General features: G+C 40.8%; 2 protein-coding genes across 3 annotated transcripts in view; both read right to left on the reverse strand.

Annotated features, from left to right (window-relative positions):
- rasa2 (RAS p21 protein activator 2) overlaps positions 1-10975 on the reverse strand; it is a 28075-nt gene extending 17100 nt beyond the window's left edge. Inside the window, exons 1-5 of one of the 2 annotated variants that reach the window (XM_058080961.2) lie at positions 10611-10975; positions 8340-8463; positions 4500-4603; positions 4323-4417; positions 852-928 (exon numbers count right to left, since the gene is read on the reverse strand). In XM_058080961.2, the coding sequence (XP_057936944.2) occupies positions 852-928; positions 4323-4417; positions 4500-4603; positions 8340-8463; positions 10611-10668 (458 nt within the window). In that variant the 5' untranslated portion in view covers positions 10669-10975. Of the gene's footprint in view, positions 1-851; positions 929-4322; positions 4418-4499; positions 4604-8339; positions 8464-10245; positions 10477-10610 lie in introns of those variants that run through there. The other variant, XM_058080962.2, reaches the window with a different exon arrangement.
- A 1165-nt stretch (positions 10976-12140) lies between these two features.
- zbtb38 (zinc finger and BTB domain containing 38) lies at positions 12141-18887 on the reverse strand. Its single transcript, XM_078793002.1, is given in 4 exon segments — positions 12141-12856; positions 12859-12898; positions 12901-16290; positions 18521-18887. Coding segments are annotated over 3 exon segments (3486 nt in total). The 5' UTR covers positions 16258-16290; positions 18521-18887; the 3' UTR covers positions 12141-12767.
- Between the last annotated feature and the right edge of the window lie 641 nt (positions 18888-19528).

A 19528-nucleotide genomic window follows, 5' to 3' on the forward strand; every position in this document is an offset into this window, starting at 1 on the left:
TTATTGTATTTTATGTTTACTTTTTATTTTACTAGTCTGTGCAGCACTTTGGAAACTGTTTATAAAATGTGCTATATAAATAAAGTAGATTGGATTCCTCGTCTCTTGCCTCCAAACAGGCAGGAAGAGAGTTCACTCTGTGCATCGGTTTCAGCACCTTGATGCGTTTCTTCCATAGAACAACAGCATATCGGTCATACAGTGTCTTGGTCTTGGTGGTTTGAGGCGGGGACGCTAGTATACACACAGAGCGCAGAAGAAAGTAACATAGCAGAATTTAAATTAGTTGATGGCAATATTATCACACACTTTTTATATTTTAGCACTGTAAGTAATATTACAATTTGTCTCGTGTATCGTCTTGTGAACTGTGACAGCCGTAGTATTTAAAACATCCTCCATTTTAGAAGCTGGGTCTTTCAGTGTTTACATGGGAATGATATGAGACCCTTCTTTGGGAAAAAAAAAAAAAAAAAAAAGTTTGAATGACACAGAATGACAGCAACAGAAAATCACAGTGCTTGCAGGCTTCCTGCTCAGTCACCGTCACTTCCTCCTCATCGCACTGCTCTCCGATTATGAATGGCGGGTGCAACAATATGCATGAGCTGTTGAGGTTTGACAGTTACTCACTTTAGTGACTGTTTCAGCAGACTGTCCTACCATGTTACAATTTTTGCAATTAGTGCTACTGCATAAATCAAATGTTTAGTCATTATACTGTATATTAAAACACAACAAAATTTGCTGTGCATAAAAAGTATTGGAAAAAAAACACAGTGAGGACACAGGAATGAAGAATATTTTGACTGAGAGCCTACTTGAATGGTGACAGAAGAATAAATACTCACCGCACGAGTAAGTGCTGACCCACTGAGCCATTCTCTGTGATGACCTCGTTAAGTCTCATCTCCAGATGAACCTTACCCTGTTAAGACAAGAGCACAAGGTGTGGCTCAATGAAATGTTAAATTGCTGAGCTAATGATTTCGTGCTAGATCAGTGAAAAGAACTCATAGTTGTGGTATTGAAGTCGATGACCTGACGCGCGGTTGTCGCGCTTGCTAAACCTGTATCCACTTCCATAATTAATAAGCTTGCTTTAAAAACTTATGATTATTATAATATTATAAAATTATAAAATATTATTATATACTCACACACAAACATATAGTGTACATATATCAGGGGTCTCAAACACGCGGGACACTAGTTTGATATGGATGCTGTATGGTATCATGTACCCAGAAAAAATTACTACGTTTGATTAATGTTCATGTTAAAGGTTAAATAACTGTTAATAGTTATCCTCCCTATCCGTGTGGAAGTGGTAAGTTTTTGGCTATTTAAGTTTAAAGGAAATAACTTGAAGGCTACCGTTTAGGTCGCTAGCTCTCTAGTTTCCGAGTTAGCATGTGTCTCAAGACAGTTGCAGTTGCGCAATATGTTGTAAATAAAAAGAGTATAAATGTGACTATAGTCGTGTTTTGTCATGTCTACAGGGCTCTAATAATGCTTTGTTCATTTTAATCTGAAAAAAATCATTTGTCTACCCACCAACTATATGTGGTTTCTTAAGTTTTTATTATTTGCCGTTTTATTATTATTATTATTATATTTATTTATTTATTACTGATTGATTGATTTTCTTTATTCTTGATTTGTTTCTTTATTTTTCATCTTATTTTGTGTAGAAAAATAAAAAGTAAGATATTTGAGAACATATTTTAGAAAATGTTTTATCAGAGCTTTTCTTGTAGAAAATTGGAACCAAAGCAAAGTTTTTTTAATTTTTTTGTTTTTAATAAATGTTTTTTTTTTTTTGGAAAACCTGATGCGGCCCAGTCTCACCCAGACCCTAGCTCCAGTGGCCCCCAAGTAAATTGAGTTTGAGACCCCTGGTGTATATCATAAATATTTGTTAGTGTTTTCTATTATATTCCTTGTTTTTTTCCTGTGTCACAGCACAACCTCGTGTTTCATGTCATGCCGTTTAAGGTTCACGGAGGTACTGCATGTGCGATAAGAGCCACAGCAGCTGTCTATTTTGTCATCACTCACAAGGATCGGATGTGGTGAAGGCTTTCGGAAGTGCCAGAGAGCGAGAGAACAAGTTGCAAAGTGAGAGACAGAGAGAGAGAAAGAGAGAGCGAAATAAAGAGAGAGAGAGAGAGAGAAAGAGACAAACATGACGCCCACACACATGCACCCTGTCTCTGCAAATTCAGCAATGGGCTACCTTTACCAAGAGCTCTTTTTAATGCAAGATCTATCTCAAAGCCTATATAATGTAAAAGTACCACGCATGACATCAAACAAGCCTACAGCAGACACAAATTAACACCCGTACCGTATTATAGTTAGTTAAAAGTGAAAGTGTGTTTGCCACACCATTTCCTTTTATCACAGCAGACATGCTTGGATCTGAGCAAACATGACACGCAGGCTTCATGCCTGACAAACCAAACAAGAGGAGTCATTATAACACCTCCATCACTTACTGATGTACCTTTACAGTTTAAAGTGTCTACATGGGAGTGAATCAGTGAAGCAGCACATACCCAGAATAGTATTGCGTGGGCTAATGGCATTTACAGTCAACGCGTTAGCAACAGCAGTACAGTGCAGACCACTGTTGACAACTCCTCAGTAAGAAAGGTAGCTATTGGCTGGTCACATGAGTCACAAGATGATGTCATCAGATGATATTTTTTAGGATGATGTTCTAACAAATGCTGTAGGAAAATAAAATAACCTTTAGGAGAGATAAATAAATTTAATTTTGTTTAAAAAAAAACAAATAAGCAAATAAATTCGAGTCTTGGTTTGTTAATTTTAAGTTAGCCATCACTTCATCAAAAAATAAATAATTTGAATATTTTATCTTTTAAAGCAGGGGTCTCAAACTCAATTTACTTGGGGGCCACTGGAGCTCGGGTCTGGGTGAGACTGGGCCACATCAGGTTTTCAAAAAAAAAAAAACGCATTTATTAAAAACAAAAAAATAAAAAAAAAACTTTGCTTTAGTTCCAATTTTCTACAAGAAAAGCTCTAATAAAACATTCCACTGTTCTCAAATATATTACTTTTTATTTTTCTACACAAAATAAGATGAAAAATAAATAAACAAATCAAGAATAAAGAAAATCAATCAATCAGTAATAAATGAATAAATATAATAATAATAATAAAAACTTAAGAAACCACATATAGTTGGTGGGTAGACAAATTATTTTTTTCAGATTAAAATGAACAAAGCATTATTAGAGCCCTGTAGACATGACAAAACACGACTATAGTCACATTTATACTCTTTTTATTTACAACATATTGCGCAACTGCAGGGTCTTGAAACACATGCTAACTCGCAAACTAGAGAGCTAGCGACCTAAACGGTAGCCTTCAAGTTATTTCCTTTCAACTTAAATAGCCAAAAACTTACCACTTCCACACGGATAGGGAGGATAACTATTAACAGTTATTTGACCTTTAACATGAACATTAACCAAACGTAATAATTTTTTCTGGGTACATGATACCATACAGCATCCATATCAAACTTGCGCGGGCCGCACTAACATCAAACTTTCATATCAAGGCGGGGGCCTCAAACTAGTGTCCTGCGGGCCACATTTGGCCCAAGGGCCGCGTGTTTGAGACCCCTGTCTTAAAGTGTAGCCAGTAATAATTACACCAGGACTTACTTCCAGGCTCCAACTTTTATCTAGTTTCATTTATCACACAACCTTCTTCTGACACATTTTCAGACACGATGATTGCCAAGTGCCGAAGCTTGTGACCGTTTTGGTGCGGGGCGGTGCTGATGCTGATGCTCAGCGAGAACAGAAACTGTAGAATACGTGCTTTCACTTTTAAGTCCCCAAATACCAGAAAACTCTGCAACAATACCCGATAAAGTAACTTGATTTGTTGGTAGTCGCTTTTATACCATACAAACCAGAACAATGGTCTTATTATCAAAGATGAAAACAAAACAGTCCACTAATCGGTGTCATAATAACTACAGGAACTAAGACACATGCACGACTCGATACAAAACAAATATGGTGGGCGGTCACAAGCAACAAAAAAATATAAGTTTGGACAGAGAAATTCAACCACACTGAAAATGTTTGCGAGCGAGTGACTTCCTGCTTGTTATGTTTGCGGTGATGCACACTAACTGAGAGAATGCGTACTGAGACTGCGATGAGGGGAGGTTATTATCAATAGTTCCCTCCTTAAATAAAAACAACATTTTACAATCACGGTCCAAAAGCAAACTGATCACAAACATGTACTTTCTACTCCTTTTCATTTACCTGGACCTCTGAGTTAGGATCTACTGGCTGAAGGTTAAACCAGTGCTCCTTCCCTTTATATTTACATAAGTCATCCTTTCTGATGGACACCTTGCCTGAAAAGATAAAAAAAAAACAAAAAAACACACATGTCAGTGCAACCCCACTAAACTACACTGGGAACATATTGTGACTTACCAACTGGCAAATCCCTTTGGAAAACGCTCTTGGCATAAACATAGAATGATAAACACTGAAAAGGCCGAGGTATCTCAAAGTAGAAGTCCTCCCCATAGAACGGGCTGTAAATAAAACACATACATTTTGTTAGAAATATGCAATACAGAAATGTGTTTAATTAAAATGAGCAGATACCTGAAGAGTAATACATATGAGCATTGTGCCTGACCTCGCTGATCTAATTACTATTTAGTATTTTCCGGAATATAAGTCACACTTTTTTTTCATAGGTTGGCTGTTCCTGCGACTTATACTCCAGAGCGACTTATAAATGAAAAAACTGTTTATGTTACATAAACACTGGACACCTTTTCTGTTCATGTTTATTTTTTGTGCAGCTGAATAACCATTGTGTTAGCATATCTTACACCTATTCAGCCTGTTCTCTATTAGTCTCTGTTAGCCGCTTTTAGCCTTGTTTTAGCTCTGAATTAATGTATGGATATTGTATTTTAATGTTTTTACTTAACTCTATTTTTTATTACTTTTTTTCTTATTATGTATTATTATTATTTTAATGTTAGAACTCGGGGCTGCACGGCGCTTGTGTGGTTAGCACGCAGACCTCACAGCTAGGAGACCAGGGTTCAATTCCAACCTCGGCCATCTCTGTGTGGAGTTTGCATGTTCTCCCCGTGCATGTGTGGGTTTTCTCCGGGTACTCCGGTTTCCTCCCACATTCCAAAAACATGCTAGGTTAAATAATTGGTGACTCCAAATTGTCCATAGGTATGAATGTGAGTGTGAATGGTTGTTTGTCTATATGTGCCCTGTGATTGGCTGGCCACCAGTCCAGGGTGTACCCCGCCTCTCGCCTGAAGACAGCTGGGATAGGCTCCAGCACCCCCCGCGACCCTCATGAGGATAAGCGGTAGAAAATGAATGAATGAATGAATATTAGAACTTGCTTTCCAAGAGGATGTATGATGTCTGGTTTGGTCAAACAAGTAGTTTGTAAAATAAATTACCTGCAAAAAATGTGAGTTTTCATTTAGAAATAATGATAAATAATAAAAAGAAAATTTGGGGATTTTATTTTCATTCAAGCAAAAAAAAAAAAACATATTGGCACGATATTGACCGTACCATTACAGTCCGACTCAACACATCCTTGTTACTTGTTATCCTTGTAACTGACCGTCTATTGAACATTTGTGCATTTTGAACGCCTTTTTGAAGCCTTGTCAGCAAATTTGTTTGTTGTTTTGACATTTGAATATAAAAACATTTCTATAAAAACATAGAATTCTGCCGATAACATAAAAGTAATAAAATAAAATTCCATAATAAATCATGAAGATGGATCTTTTCACTGGAAAAATATGACCGACTTCCCTGTGAAGCTGAAATCCAAGCATCAGTGTCATTTTATCCTGCCAACATAACTACCTCACAACCAAGACAGCTTGATGTGACATTGCTGACTGTTGGTTTAGCACAAGGTTGCGTACATGCTGGCTGCAGACGGGCCACCTGTCCCAAACACACTCAACGGTTGCTGTTTCAAACCAATTTTTAAACGATTCAAATGAAAGAGCAGAAAAACCAAAACCCTACCAACATTGGACGAGTGCTTTGTACATAAAAACACTGGAACTCAGTCACACTTCACTGTGGTTTATCTAAAATGATATTATTTATATTTGCATGTTCCACAGTCATCGATGCAGACCTTCACATGTCCCACTCAACATCACAACATGTGTCCATGTCACACCCTAACATTCTGTACGCAGGTATTATCCATAATCCTACCAGAACATCCCCTATGTTGTCATACGCTCGTCCCCTAAACAGGAAATGCAAGTACAAGCGCAGCATTTGACCAACGGTACGTATACAATAGGGACGGTGAAGTAATAACTAAAATACACAGAGGGACTCTTATGAGTGAATATTAACTGCTTTAACAGTGGTAGAGGTTGTGGAGATAGAAATACAAGGGAGAGCGTGGGAGGACACACTTCCTCAGAGAGTGTAAAATTCTTTTAAGCAGCGCAGAGATCAGCAGAGGAGAAAAAAAACAAACAAAAAAAAAACGATGTAAAATACCTAGAGAACCATGGACCATGTTGTTACAAACACTGCACAGGAGAAGTTCCAACATCTTTTTGGGACTCTTTTGTGAAGATGAGAGCATTATAAACATTACATAGACTATGTCAATATTTAGAAAAAAAATTCACAATCAATTTCATCCATCCATTCTTTTTCTATGTCGCTTACTCTCACTTACTATCCCAGCTGTCTTCGGGCGAGAGGCGGGGTACACCCTGGACTGGTCACCAGCCGATCACAGGGCACATATAGACAAACAACCATTCACACTCACATTCATACCTATGGACAATTTGATGTCTCCAATTAATTTTACATGTATATTTTTGGAATGTGGGAGGAAACCGATGTAGATGTCTAAACAGAAATTTGAAGCCGGATCTTCCCGATCTCCGGACTGTGTGACAAGAAATTGTCACTGCAACTCATGTAAGCTACCAGCTAGCTTCTTCTTTCGATTTTCTGGCAGTCCGAGTGCCTTGTGGCACAATGTTGCATCCCACTGGTCAGTCTTGGTACTACGTGATATTGCGTATGATTGCACAAGAGTCTGGTTTGTGTGACAAAACTCTTGACTGTCAATAGACAGATCATTACGTGTTATGTTCATTCATTCATTCATTCATTTTCTACCGCTTTTCCTCAAGGTTGGCTCAAGCCATGATGCCAGGTTGTATGTCAAGTTTAAATTAAATACTTTGGAAAGAACGGGCGGGCCGTATTCAAACACTTGGCCTCTAAGCCTTAGAGCAGGGGTCTCAAACTCAATTTACTTGGGGGCCACTGGAGCTCGGGTCTGGGTGAGACTGGGCCGCATCAGGTTTTCCAAAAAAAAAAATATATATTTTTTTTTAAACTTCGCTTTGGTTCCAATTTTCTACAAGAAAAGCTCTGATAAAACATTTCACTGTTGTCAAATATCTTAATTTTTATATTTCTGCACAAAATAAGATGAAAAATAAATAAACAAATCAAGAATAAACAAAATCAATCAACCAGTAATAAATAAATAAATATAATAATAATAATAAAACGGCAAATACTTGTTGGGTAGACAAATTATTTTTTTCAGATTAAAATGAACAAAGCATTATTAGAGCCCTGTAGACATGACAAAACACGACTATAGTCACATTTATACTCTTTTTATTTACAACATATTGCGCAACTGCAGGGTCTTGAGACACATGCTAACTCGCAAACTAGAGAGCTAGCGACCTAAACGGTAGCCTTCAACTTATTTCCTTTAAAGTTAAATAGCCAAAAACTTACCACTTCCACACAGATAGGGAGGATAACTATTAACAGTTATTTAACCTTTAACATGAACATTAATCAAACGTAATATTTTTTTCTGAGTACATGATAACATACAGCATCCATATAAATTAAATTAAACTTTCATATCAAGGCGAAGGCCTCAAACTAGTGTCCTGCGGGCCACATTTGGCCCGCGTGTTTGAGACCCCTGCCTTAGAGGGTGCCAACATTCAAACATTAGTCAGTATTAGCATTCATAACAACAGGATGAATACAAAAAGGCTGATCGCTGAGACTGCTTTTCTACGCCAGTTATTTTATTTTTTGCCAAACAAAAATGTACAATATTGTTATCAATTTTTTTTGGTGTACTGTATACCAATACTAAGTGTCGCTCATGGTGTTATATTTTTTTGTTTGCTGGCTACAGATCTCTTTCATGTTTCATCTCCCAGCATCCAAAGAATTGAACCTGCTTACCTGACGCTTTTGTCAAACATCTTGGTACGGAACACCTCCTCCTGATCCAAAGTGATGGTGCAAAAGGTACAAAGATCCCTTTGTCGGTTTGGACCTGAGACTGGACCCAGGTTTTTAGCTTCACCTGCATCACATTAAGAAGCACATCATCACCATCTCGTGCTGCAAATTAACTTATTTTATTACTAGTTTTATTTGTTTTTAACTCCAGCGAAGAGTAGCTTAAACCTCTAGTTGTCAGTCGTGTTATTGTAACGTTCAGCGCGACACCCAAGTATCAGACATGACCGCTGGAACATCAGGCATTTATTTCGCGATTCATTTATCTCACAATAATCCCAAATAAAAACACTACTTTTGTGGTGGTTCCACAATCAGAGCTGAAACTCAACTCTGAACGCCCGCCGTCGCTTCCTGGGGAACACATTTATACTAACACACACAAGTGCAGATCTTATTTTTGTCTTAAATGGCTTATTTACTATGGATGTCCCGATATCAACTTTCCCATTAAGTCCAATAATAATGCAATAATATTGCAATATTATATTGAATATTGGCTCACATCAATCTGATATCAGCACAAATCATATATACTTTTATGACTTATTACTTACTAAAAAGTTTGCTATCAAACAGATAACTATAATCACAGAAAAACTTCTTCATGCATGGTATCGTTTAATTAATCAACAACATAGCGGCAGCGAGGAATAATATAGCGACCTGACTTTACTCACCACCGACACGGACCCGATCATCTTTTCTGTGATTGATTTTTTTGTCGTCCCGTCGGGAGTTTCCCGTGTAACACTGCTTCAAATACTTGACGCATTTGGTCGTATTAAACTTCCCCGGTTCTGTGCCACCACAGCGATAAACAAGACACTTCTGTGTTGTTGACAATTAAATAAATTGTAAATCATAAAAAAGAAAAATCGAATCGGATAGATAGATAGGTAGGTGGTCAGACCTTTATAGATAGTTGACTCGGAGGCTTAAATGTGGTTAGAATCACGAAACACAGACTTCCTCAGTAAAACCAGCAGTGTTGGCAACAGAGCTTTACAACACCCACTTATCTGCACGCATTTTTACTTTTATGCATGCAGACACAGATTGCAGGACATTTTTTTTTGCAACACACTCGACACATGAATGAATAACACCACCAACACCTTCACGAGTCAGATCTGGACTAAAAGGGACATAAATGGTTCCCTAAATCGGTCCTTCAGCACAGATAGGTAATTAATTAAAAAAAAAGTCATTTGACAACGTAGTAACGGTTTAAGTTTCGGGACGATCGATAAGAAAACAGGTAATGTAAAGCTTGGATTGAATGACTTGGTGGGAATAAAAAGTAAACCAAAACACGATCATGTCATGTTGTTATTTTGCACAGCACCTGGTCCCTGAATGTGTCGTGCTCAATGCACTGCATATAAAAGCATAATGACCAACCCGAAACACACTATTACAGATGATTAATCGCTAAAGAATTGTGTAGGGAAGAAGAAAATGAACAAAGGGTCTATGTGGAAGAATGGAGTTTCATAAGATTGCAAAGTGAGTTACATGTTTGTATAGTTCCTCTATTTTGTTCTGCTTAACTCATTAATTCATAGTAGTGAAACTGACACACTTGTTTAGCTTAACTATTTAAAAAAAACATTTAAATGAGTAGTGTTGTGGGGCATGGTTATATTAATTGTTTGTGGTGTACAAACTATTAGCAAATATCGAATGCAGTGATTTTTAAATACTATTTTGGAAAGTGGCGAGCGGTCATTAATAAGGTGTTTGAACTCACAAATCCTCAGTTTGAGTGACTTGTGTCAATAATAAAGAAGTGCTAATGCTAGCAACTAAAGCAAACGCATGCATTGGTAAGGTTAATAAGTACCGGATAGTTATGGTGGGTGACAGTTGCTAGTCTGTTTTCCCCACTCGTGTAATTTTGCCAGGAAAGCGGGTATGAAGTGAACAGCAGAGGCCAAGTTCCATGTTCGAATACGCTATTTGAACAGCTGCCGCGGCTCCAACAAGCTCAATTGCGAAGGCGCTTCATGAATGAAAAGCTAAGTAGCCGCGGCTAGCTCGCTACGCTAACTTGACGTTGAACACCAAGCCGGCGCGGCAAGCCCGTGAGAATGAGGCTGCCTCTGCCGCCCGAGCACGCCGAGCACGCCGCGCCCCTCCCGGGCATTCCCTCTCGGCCTCGCGCTCGGCTCGAGAGCGAAAAATATCAGCCATTCCGGTCCAACTTACATATTTTACCACGCAGGCTCTGTAGAATCCGAATCTTCGCGTCGTCTTCTTCCGCCATGGTTGAGCGCTGACTTGTTGTCGCTGCCCGAGTGTATTCAGCGCCGCTTTATCATATCCGTTTATGAATGCAGGCAGGCAGGCAGAGTGGGAGAGACAGCCCCACTGCCGCGTTACGTCAGGATCCCTAAAAACACGCTGCTTCATCACGTTTGGAGCCCGGATCATCATCGTAGGAGTTTGCTGGTCTCTTCGTTTACATCGACTACAGCAACAGTTGAAAAGCAGTCATACTTGACACATGAAGTGAGTATTACGTTCATTTGCAAAGTGGTTAAATATACTCTTTAATGGTAGCAAGCAACAATTAATCGACAATACAACCCGAGGTACCGTTTTGGCTAGCCACAAAGAGCAGAATTTCTCGGATTGTCTCCCTGGGTTAACCTCACTCTTGGCTGCAATCACAACCGCCACAAAGGTCAATAAAAAGTTGGAGAAAGACAGAACATCAAGATAATGGCGACAAAAACTGAGCTAAACAGATGTCAGTATACAAAAAATGCAATTGAGTCACTCTGAATTCATTCATTAATTTTTTACTGCTTATCCTCATGAGGGTTGCAGGTGGTGCTGGAGCCTATCCCACCTGTCTTGGGGCGAGAGGCGGGGTACATCCTGGACTGGTGGCCTGCCAATCACAGGGCACATATAGACAAACAACCATTCACACTCACATTCATACCTATGGACAATTTGGAGTCGCTAATTAACCTAGCATGTTTTTTTTTTGGAATGTGGGAGGAAACCGGAGTACCCGGAGAAAACCCACGCATGCACGGGGAGAACATGCAAACTCCACACAGAGATGGCTGAGGGTGGAATTGAACCCTGGTCTCCTAGCTGTGAGGTCTGTGTGCTAACCACTCGACCGCCGTGCAGCCCCGAGTTCTAATAATAATAATACATTCATTTTCTACCGCTTTTCCTCAGGAGGGTCGCGGGGGATGCTGGAGCCTATCCCACCTGTCTTGGGGCGAGAGGCGGGGTACATCCTAGCACTGGACTGTCAGTATACAAAAAATGCAATTGAGTCACTCTGAATTCATTCATTCATTTTTTACCGCTTATCCTCACGAGGGTCGCAGGTGGTGCTGGAGCCTATCCCACCTGTCTTGGGGCGAGAGGCGGGGTACATCCTGGACTGGTGGCCTGCCAATCACAGGGCACATATAGACAAACAACCATTCACACTCACATTCATACCTATGGACAATTTGGAGTCGCTAATTAACCTAGCATGTTTTTTTTGGAATGTGGGAGGAAACCGGAGTACCCGGAGAAAACCCACGCATGCACGGGGAGAACATGCAAACTCCACAAAGAGATGGCTGAGGGTGGAATTGAACCCTGGTCTCCTAGCTGTGAGGTCTGTGCGCTAACCACTCGACCGCCGTGCCGCCCATATATATATGTATATGTATGTGTGTGTGTGTGCATGCGTTATTCGATATATAACAAACAAGATGTAACTCTTTAGTATATTAATATTTATTTCAATTATTTGACATGGTTTATACAGCCTGTGTATATCAAACACAACAAAGTAGGAACTTTAATTGCGTTGTGTTCAAAACCAGGATTACATTTAAAACATAAAATACTACATAATGTTATTTTTATTTTTTTGTAACAGAAGTGCATGAGAATATAAAGTGCAACATACCAAGTCCGATTAATTATATGGAATGGGATAACCAGGAAACGTGAGTCTACCCCAAATGTACATTTTAAGATCTTGCCATCAACTGTTAAATGCATACCGTTATTAGAAAATACATCTCACTTCTGGGAATACTTTGTGAAAATGTCCTTGTCTTGATCTTCCAGCCGGCAATCTGCTTTGCTAAGCAATGCATAGACAATAAAATACAGTCTGTGTCTGTGAGAAAGGTCTTCAAAACATCTATAAATTAGAAAAGTCACCCAGTCTGGTCAGTTCAGTATAGAATAACATTCCAGCAGACATTAGATCTTTATTTTTAGAGCGTTTTTTTTTTTTTTTTTTTTTTTTTTAAGAAAGTCCTGCTACGAAGACAACATTTTAGTCTTCTTAAAGCAGGTCAAACTTTGGTGGCATTCACTATCTCTTCCACCTACTTAAAGGATTTCAGGGTCCATTTTCCACACCCGTTTCTCGGTCTTGTGTGCAGAAATGTAGTCGCCTTTAGAGTCTGAGGCATTCTTCCTTTGAAGGACTTCTCATGATCGTTCAGACTTTTTGCTTCCAAGATGTCCTATCAGCGTCTTTCCTTTGGGGTCCCTGTTTTGAGCCTCGATGCAAAGAATGTTTTTTCATTTTATGTTTCATTTTTGAAGGTGTCAAAGTGAACATCGGCTCAGTGTGGGATGATAAAGAACGTTTAATGTGGGTGTACGTCATGTCCTGATGTGTCAAAGCTATTAACTCAGTTGTGTCCTCGGTTTTGGTTTTTATTATAGGGAAATGTCCTTTTTCTTCGTATTTTATGTGAGAACTTTCTTGATTGTCATCCTCTTCTGTTTTGATGCAGTTTTGGTTGTTGTCCTCACTCGGGTTGTCTGAATACTCCGAACACGGTCGAATGGGGTAACCTTCTTCATTTGAATCCTGGTGTTTCTTTTCGTGGCTTCTCTTGGTAGCGAGGTAGAGAAACCGCTGAGGACAGAACGAGCAGCGGAACTTCTTCTCCGGGATGGGGCTACGGGGTGAATTATCAAAGCAGGAGCCGTTTTCCATACAGATGTTGCAGATGTAGTCGTTGCCACCGGGTGTCTCCCCGGGGGGACCTTGTTTACCGCAAGTACGACAGAAATACGGATGGGAACCGATAACGTGTGCTCTTAAACCGGTCTCGGTGATAAAAGAGCTGTCACAAATGTCACAGTTGTACGTTGTCCTTGGGCTGGAACTTCTGTGAAAGCGTTTCACATCTCCACTCCCGCCTAAGACACCGTCCAATCGGTCCTCGTCGACACTGGTATCGGTTCTAACTGAATCATTGTAATGGTGAAACAAAGCTTGCCCGTGTTTGAACCTCAGCTTCTTTCGCTTCTTTTTCGATTTGTAAGAATAGTACGGACGCCAAGGCTTGTCAGCCACGTCACACTCATTGGCATCATCATATGTCTCAGATATTATACCGGTAAGATCCGGTCTGAGGCGCAACCTGGGGCTCTCAAAATTGTCCCCCGTTGAATGGACTCGGCTATCGCTCTCCACTTCCTCCAGTTCTCTTATCTTCCGTTTCCTTCGTGGGAAGAGCTTGGATCCCTTGATTCTGCGGCGAATGATGGCTTCGTCGCCGATTTTGACCGTTATCTGGCAGAGCGGAACTGCGTCGCCATCTGCGGATGGACCCGGGCATACAGGTTTGGCGATGTAGGTTTGAGTCTTGGCTCCCGGTGTCCGATCGAGTCTCGACTTCTCGGTACTTGACTGCAACATTTCATTAGTCATTTTCTCGACACTTTTTGCAGACGCGGATAATTCGCTGAGCTTATCAACTGTATTCAGTGACTTTAGGAATGTCACATTTTGACCGATGTGATGTGAGTTGATTACGTCAATAGGGTTATTATCCGTCGGGGATGTCTCGGGATCTGGTTGCAAAGGGACTACGCTGTCAAATTTCCTCAAGGGTGAACCTTCATGCTCAGTATCTTTCTGGTGATAATTCTGGTACAAAGTGGAGTGAATATTTGTTTCACAGGGCTTGTCGACACTGATTCGAGGCATGAAAGGTGCTACCGTTGTTGTCGTTGCCATGAATGTTAAAGGCAACGGAACGCCGTCGGGATGGCTGCTAGCTTCCAACTGAGGACTGAGAGGATTGCTCTCCAGCGGAGCTTGATAATCTCCGTCGTCACCTTCTGAATATGTTTGACTGTATGTCTTGTATTGCCTTTTCCTGAACTTCATCGGCAGAAGCCGGTATAGTTTGATTGGATAGACACTGGCTTTCAGACCACCGTTGGCAGATTTTCGCTTAATGGCAAGTGTCGGATCGATTCCATGAAAAGACTTCTGATGGTTTTTTAAAATGTAATACGTCATGAATGTTTCCAGGCAGAAAATACATTGGTAGCGGCGTTCGCCCGTGTGCCAGATTTCATGCTTGGTTCGATACTCTGCCAGTGCAAATACTTTATTACAATAATGACAGGGATAAGCCCTCTGCCAGGAATGTACATTCTCATGCCGCTTCAGACTGGAAAGTGTTACATACACACGTTTACACACACTGCAGTTGTATCTCCTTTGACCGTTATTTGGCCTTTTTACATTTTCAGCCTTCGGAGGATCTAATTGATCGGGAAGAAGATTCCCGGTTGTGGGCTTGTCGACAGAAAAAAGATTCGTCCTGATATTCTCCCTCAATACGCTACCTGAACGGAGGTCCACTTCTGTGACAGCGATGTCACTGCATTCTTGTTCGGTTTTCCCTCTCACAGACTTCGCACAGTTCTGCTCGTGGTTGCGTAACCGCTTGAGGTGTATGAATTTTTTGTCGCAAAACTTGCAAAACAAATGACTAACCGGACACTTTTTATGTACTTCGGAGTGAACGGCGAGGAGAGCTTCGTTTGTGAAAATCTCTGGACATTGCTCGCATCCGTAGATTGAGATGCTGTCTTCCGTGGGAGGGGAAAGAGTCCGAGGGTTTGAGTCCATGTGCGCGTGACCGTTAGCCAAAGGAACCACGGCGCTTTTAGGCTTGTTTTTGTCGAGCGGAGACCCGAAAGCTGCACCCTCAGATAATGTTGACGTTAAAGGATTTGTTTTTTCTGCGTGTGGTTCTTCGCTTTGTGTCGGAAGTATATTGCGAAAAGTACCGTGGAGCCTGTGGCGTTTTTTGAGTGGGCCCGTGTTGTTGTAAGTCGGTTGCTTGGACTCCAATGTTCCTGACTTAGGCGCCCATTGACCGGTCTGACTCTTTTCTTCAGTTACTTGATTAAGAGCGTACGAATGCTCCGAGAAGGTGTGGCTGGTTTCGTTGCTCCCGTTGCTGCTGGAGGATGTCGGGCAACTTGCAGGGAGTTGCCCCTCATCTGGCGACTGCCTTCCTTCTTCCACGGGGGTGAATGGATTGTTCCCGGGACACACCTCGGTGATAGAGAAAGCGTTGGTGATTCGTGGTCCTCTGGCACCGTCGATCTCCTCGAGCCTGGTGGCTTCTTCCTGTGCGTGTTTACGCACCGCGGTTGTGCTCCGGTTTGCGACTCGAACAGATTCTGGTACATTTTGAGTTTTATCCTGCCTTTCTTGCTCTGAAAGCTTTGCTAAAAATGAAATACCGAGTTTTTTCCCTGCTGCTACAAGTTCCCCGTTGCTGTCGGCACAAGCTGATGTCACTTTTGAGGAATAGATGAAGTTCAGGACACAGGCAAAAACCTCCGACTTAAGGTCCATCAGTTCCAACACCTGATGGTTAGAACTCCACGTCTCAGTCGTCAGAGCATTCTTGAAGTAGCTACTGCAAGCCGCCAGGATGTTCTTGTGAGCGCGGAACTTCACATCCTCCACCACAATAATCACGTCACAAAAAAGGCCTTGTGAGCGCTGCTCGTTGAGCTTGCTGAGCACGGTGTGAGGGTGAAGACTATCCATCAGGTTCTAATTGCAGTCAGACATCGTGGCCATCTAAAAACACACACAAAAAAACAAATAATTCACATTAGTGGAATACATGACAGAAATAAAAATGACATTGGAACAGCAACTTTAGAAAAATGCCCAATAAAACAATGAAGCTCTTATAGTATCACAACACTAGATGGCAGTAATGTCCTGACACATAAACCACTAATCCACTGGGTCGACATTCAGCTGACATTCATCATTGGCTGGTGTATTGGGCCACACACTATCCTGCTTTTATAATACTTTCAACCTTTTCTACTTGATATGGAACCTTGCTTAGTTTTTCCTAATGCCAATGATAAAAAAATAAATAAACCAGTCCAGGACAGTACTGTGACAGTAAGAGAAAATACTGAAAGTACTACAAATGATTGCAAAGTAGAAATAGTGAATTTGCATGAAGACACACAGGAAGTTACAGTCCATTCACTGTCACTTTGAAAGTCGCTGCACCTTACGGCATGAAGGTGTTTTGCATGAAGTTGGGCCTACTCATATCAAGCGGCACTGTGGTCTGAGTCACACTGAATCATTTAGCATGTCTCACTAAGTCTCTCACGTACACTGTTTTTTTTTTCCTGCAGTTTCTCCTCAGCAATGAATGTGATCAGTGTCACAATGTCGGACACAATGTTATCGCTAATTTTATCCCAAGTCTGCAGGGAACACATTTATGACTGTGAGCTAGTATTAGCTAGTATTTCAATACTAGAGAACACTTGTTTCCTACAATTTATGTACATTTATATTGCTGAGATTTACATATTGACCGTTAAAGGGTCTGTATGCAGCTGCCTAACATTCGAACGCACCGCTACTATAATATAATATAAATATTCATTCATTCATTTTCTACCGCTTATCTTCATGAGGGTCGCAGGGGGTGCTGGAGCCTATCCCAGCTGTCTTCGGGCAAGAGGCGGGGTACACCCTGGATTGGTGGCCAGCCAATCACAGAGAACATTTAGACAAACAACCATTCACACTCACATTCATACCTATGGACAATTTGGAGTCGCTAATTAACCTAGCATGTTTTTGGAATGTGGGAGGAAACCGGAGTACCCGGAGAAAACCCACGCATGCACGGGGAGAACATGCAAACTCCACACAGAGATGGCTGAGGGTGAGATTGAACTCGGGTCTCCAAGCTGTGACCACTCGTCCACCGTGCAGCCTAATATTAAAATTGTAATATAATATTAATTAATATAAGAATTCCTTTAAAAAACCCTTAAATTATATTAGGAAAGCAGGAAGTGAACAAATGTAACAGTTACTGATTGTAAAAGTACCAGATGGAGGGGTAGGATTTAATAAGCTTTGCTTCTTCCTACTCCTTTTGGACATGTGGAACTGTGAACTGATTATGGGATGCACTCAACTGGAATCTGATGCATGTTCAAATGATAGCAATTTGGCAAAGTTTAGCATCTAATGATAATTATCATTGAATGTAGTCTAGCCCATCATAACAACAACAACAACATGAAAGGATGAAAGGCTTCTCTGAGACCGTCCATTTAATATTTTTTGTTTTTTATGTTTATCTTGGACATTATCATCATCATCATCATCTGCACATTACGATTCAATTTCAAAGAGGTCAGGTAGTAGTACGAGAAATATAACATGGCCGCCACACTTCTCATGTTGCTGAAAATGCAACTGCCCTCCTTGCCTTCTTTCTCCGACGGGCCTATGTTGTCATAGCAACCTGCTATTGCGCAGTATTTATTGGGATGGAGCTGTACGGCAAGCGACATTACACATGTTATCTGTTTTTTTTTTCTATTTTATATCGTCGGTAGTTTTCACGAGAACAGCAGACTGCAAAACAATGCCATCTTTGTCTCACGTTGACGCTTCCTTTGGAGCGGTTACTTTGTCCGCAGCAGTTATGCCACCCAAAGGGAATTTCTTATCACACAGCATGTGATAAGAAATTACAGCTTTCACCTTCACATTTTAATGATTAAAAGATTAGAAATATTTTCCTGATATGTATGCATATTTTTAATACTAAATACTGAGCGGGAAATTTGAACTCAACTAACTGGGTTGAAACAGCCATAAGATTTTTTTTCCCGATATATTATATTATATATATATATATATAGATATACTATTATATAAAAAAATAGATATACTATTATATAAAAAACAGCACAAACCAAGAGATGGCGGCATATAGTCTTAAACAAAGCAAATGTAACCATGCAAAACATACCTTAGCAAGTCAGAGAAAACGGCTCAAATCAACGCACTCTAACTTTTCTATACCACTAAAAACGTATTTTAGAAAAGCGACAGCAAGACAAAAAAAATATGTTTCGGTCTATGACGGTCGGCGACGGTCAGAAGCAGAGCCTTTTTTTCCGACATCTTTCCTCCTCCCCCTCTGTGCTCCAGCTTCCCTGTCCTTGGCGTCTATCTTTGCAGCCCGAGCCCTGATCTGAATCAGCTCTGCTTGTTTTTCTGTCGCTCTTCCGTCCTTCCGCGTCATGTAGCTAAACTGGAAAAAGCGTGCAAGCGAAGCATGCATTGCAAAACTGCAACTTTTACCAAGCCTGGCGGAGCTCTGATGAGAAAACGGAGAGATACTGGCCGCTACATCACACATGAGTTCCACAACCGAAGCAAAAAAGCCACAGCAAATGCGGCTGCATTGTTGTTAGCAGGGGTCCTCTGCTATACATAATTGTCTCATTAATCCCCCCCCCCCCTTCAGCAACACACCAGCTGCATCCCGATGCTGACCATTACTGAAAAATACATCAAGAAGCTAAATATTCATGAAAGATACAACATGTACGGTTAATTCATGCATGTGAAGAGTCTCACCCGGTGCAGCAATATGTTACACATAAGCCCCTCGCTAGCGCTTACAGAGGCAACGGTTAGGTAATACACAACCCAAAGAAGATGGCGGAAACTGTAGTCTCTCATTTGTAGCACGCAAGCACACAAGGAACTATTTTGAATGTTTTCACTCCCCGATCAACGTGAGCATGTTTAAAGGAATGTGATTTTTAGGGTAAAACGGTTCTGATACTGGTAACGTTTATGCCAACATGGAGGCTGCTGATTGATGCACAAGCGGTATATGCGTCAGCACTGCAGACGAGAAGGGGGGGGGGGGTGAGGCTGAACCCACCGTGGCACTCCGAGCGTCTCACTTGCCTGTGAGGATGGAAAGAGGGATTTTATTTCCACAGCTCAGTGTGGGAGAGAGAGG

This window comes from Doryrhamphus excisus, linkage group LG8 (genome assembly GCF_037039965.1).
Source record: "Doryrhamphus excisus strain RoL-2023G ecotype Guam linkage group LG8, RoL_Dexc_Guam_v1.1, whole genome shotgun sequence".
NCBI lineage: Eukaryota > Metazoa > Chordata > Actinopteri > Syngnathiformes > Syngnathidae > Doryrhamphus > Doryrhamphus excisus.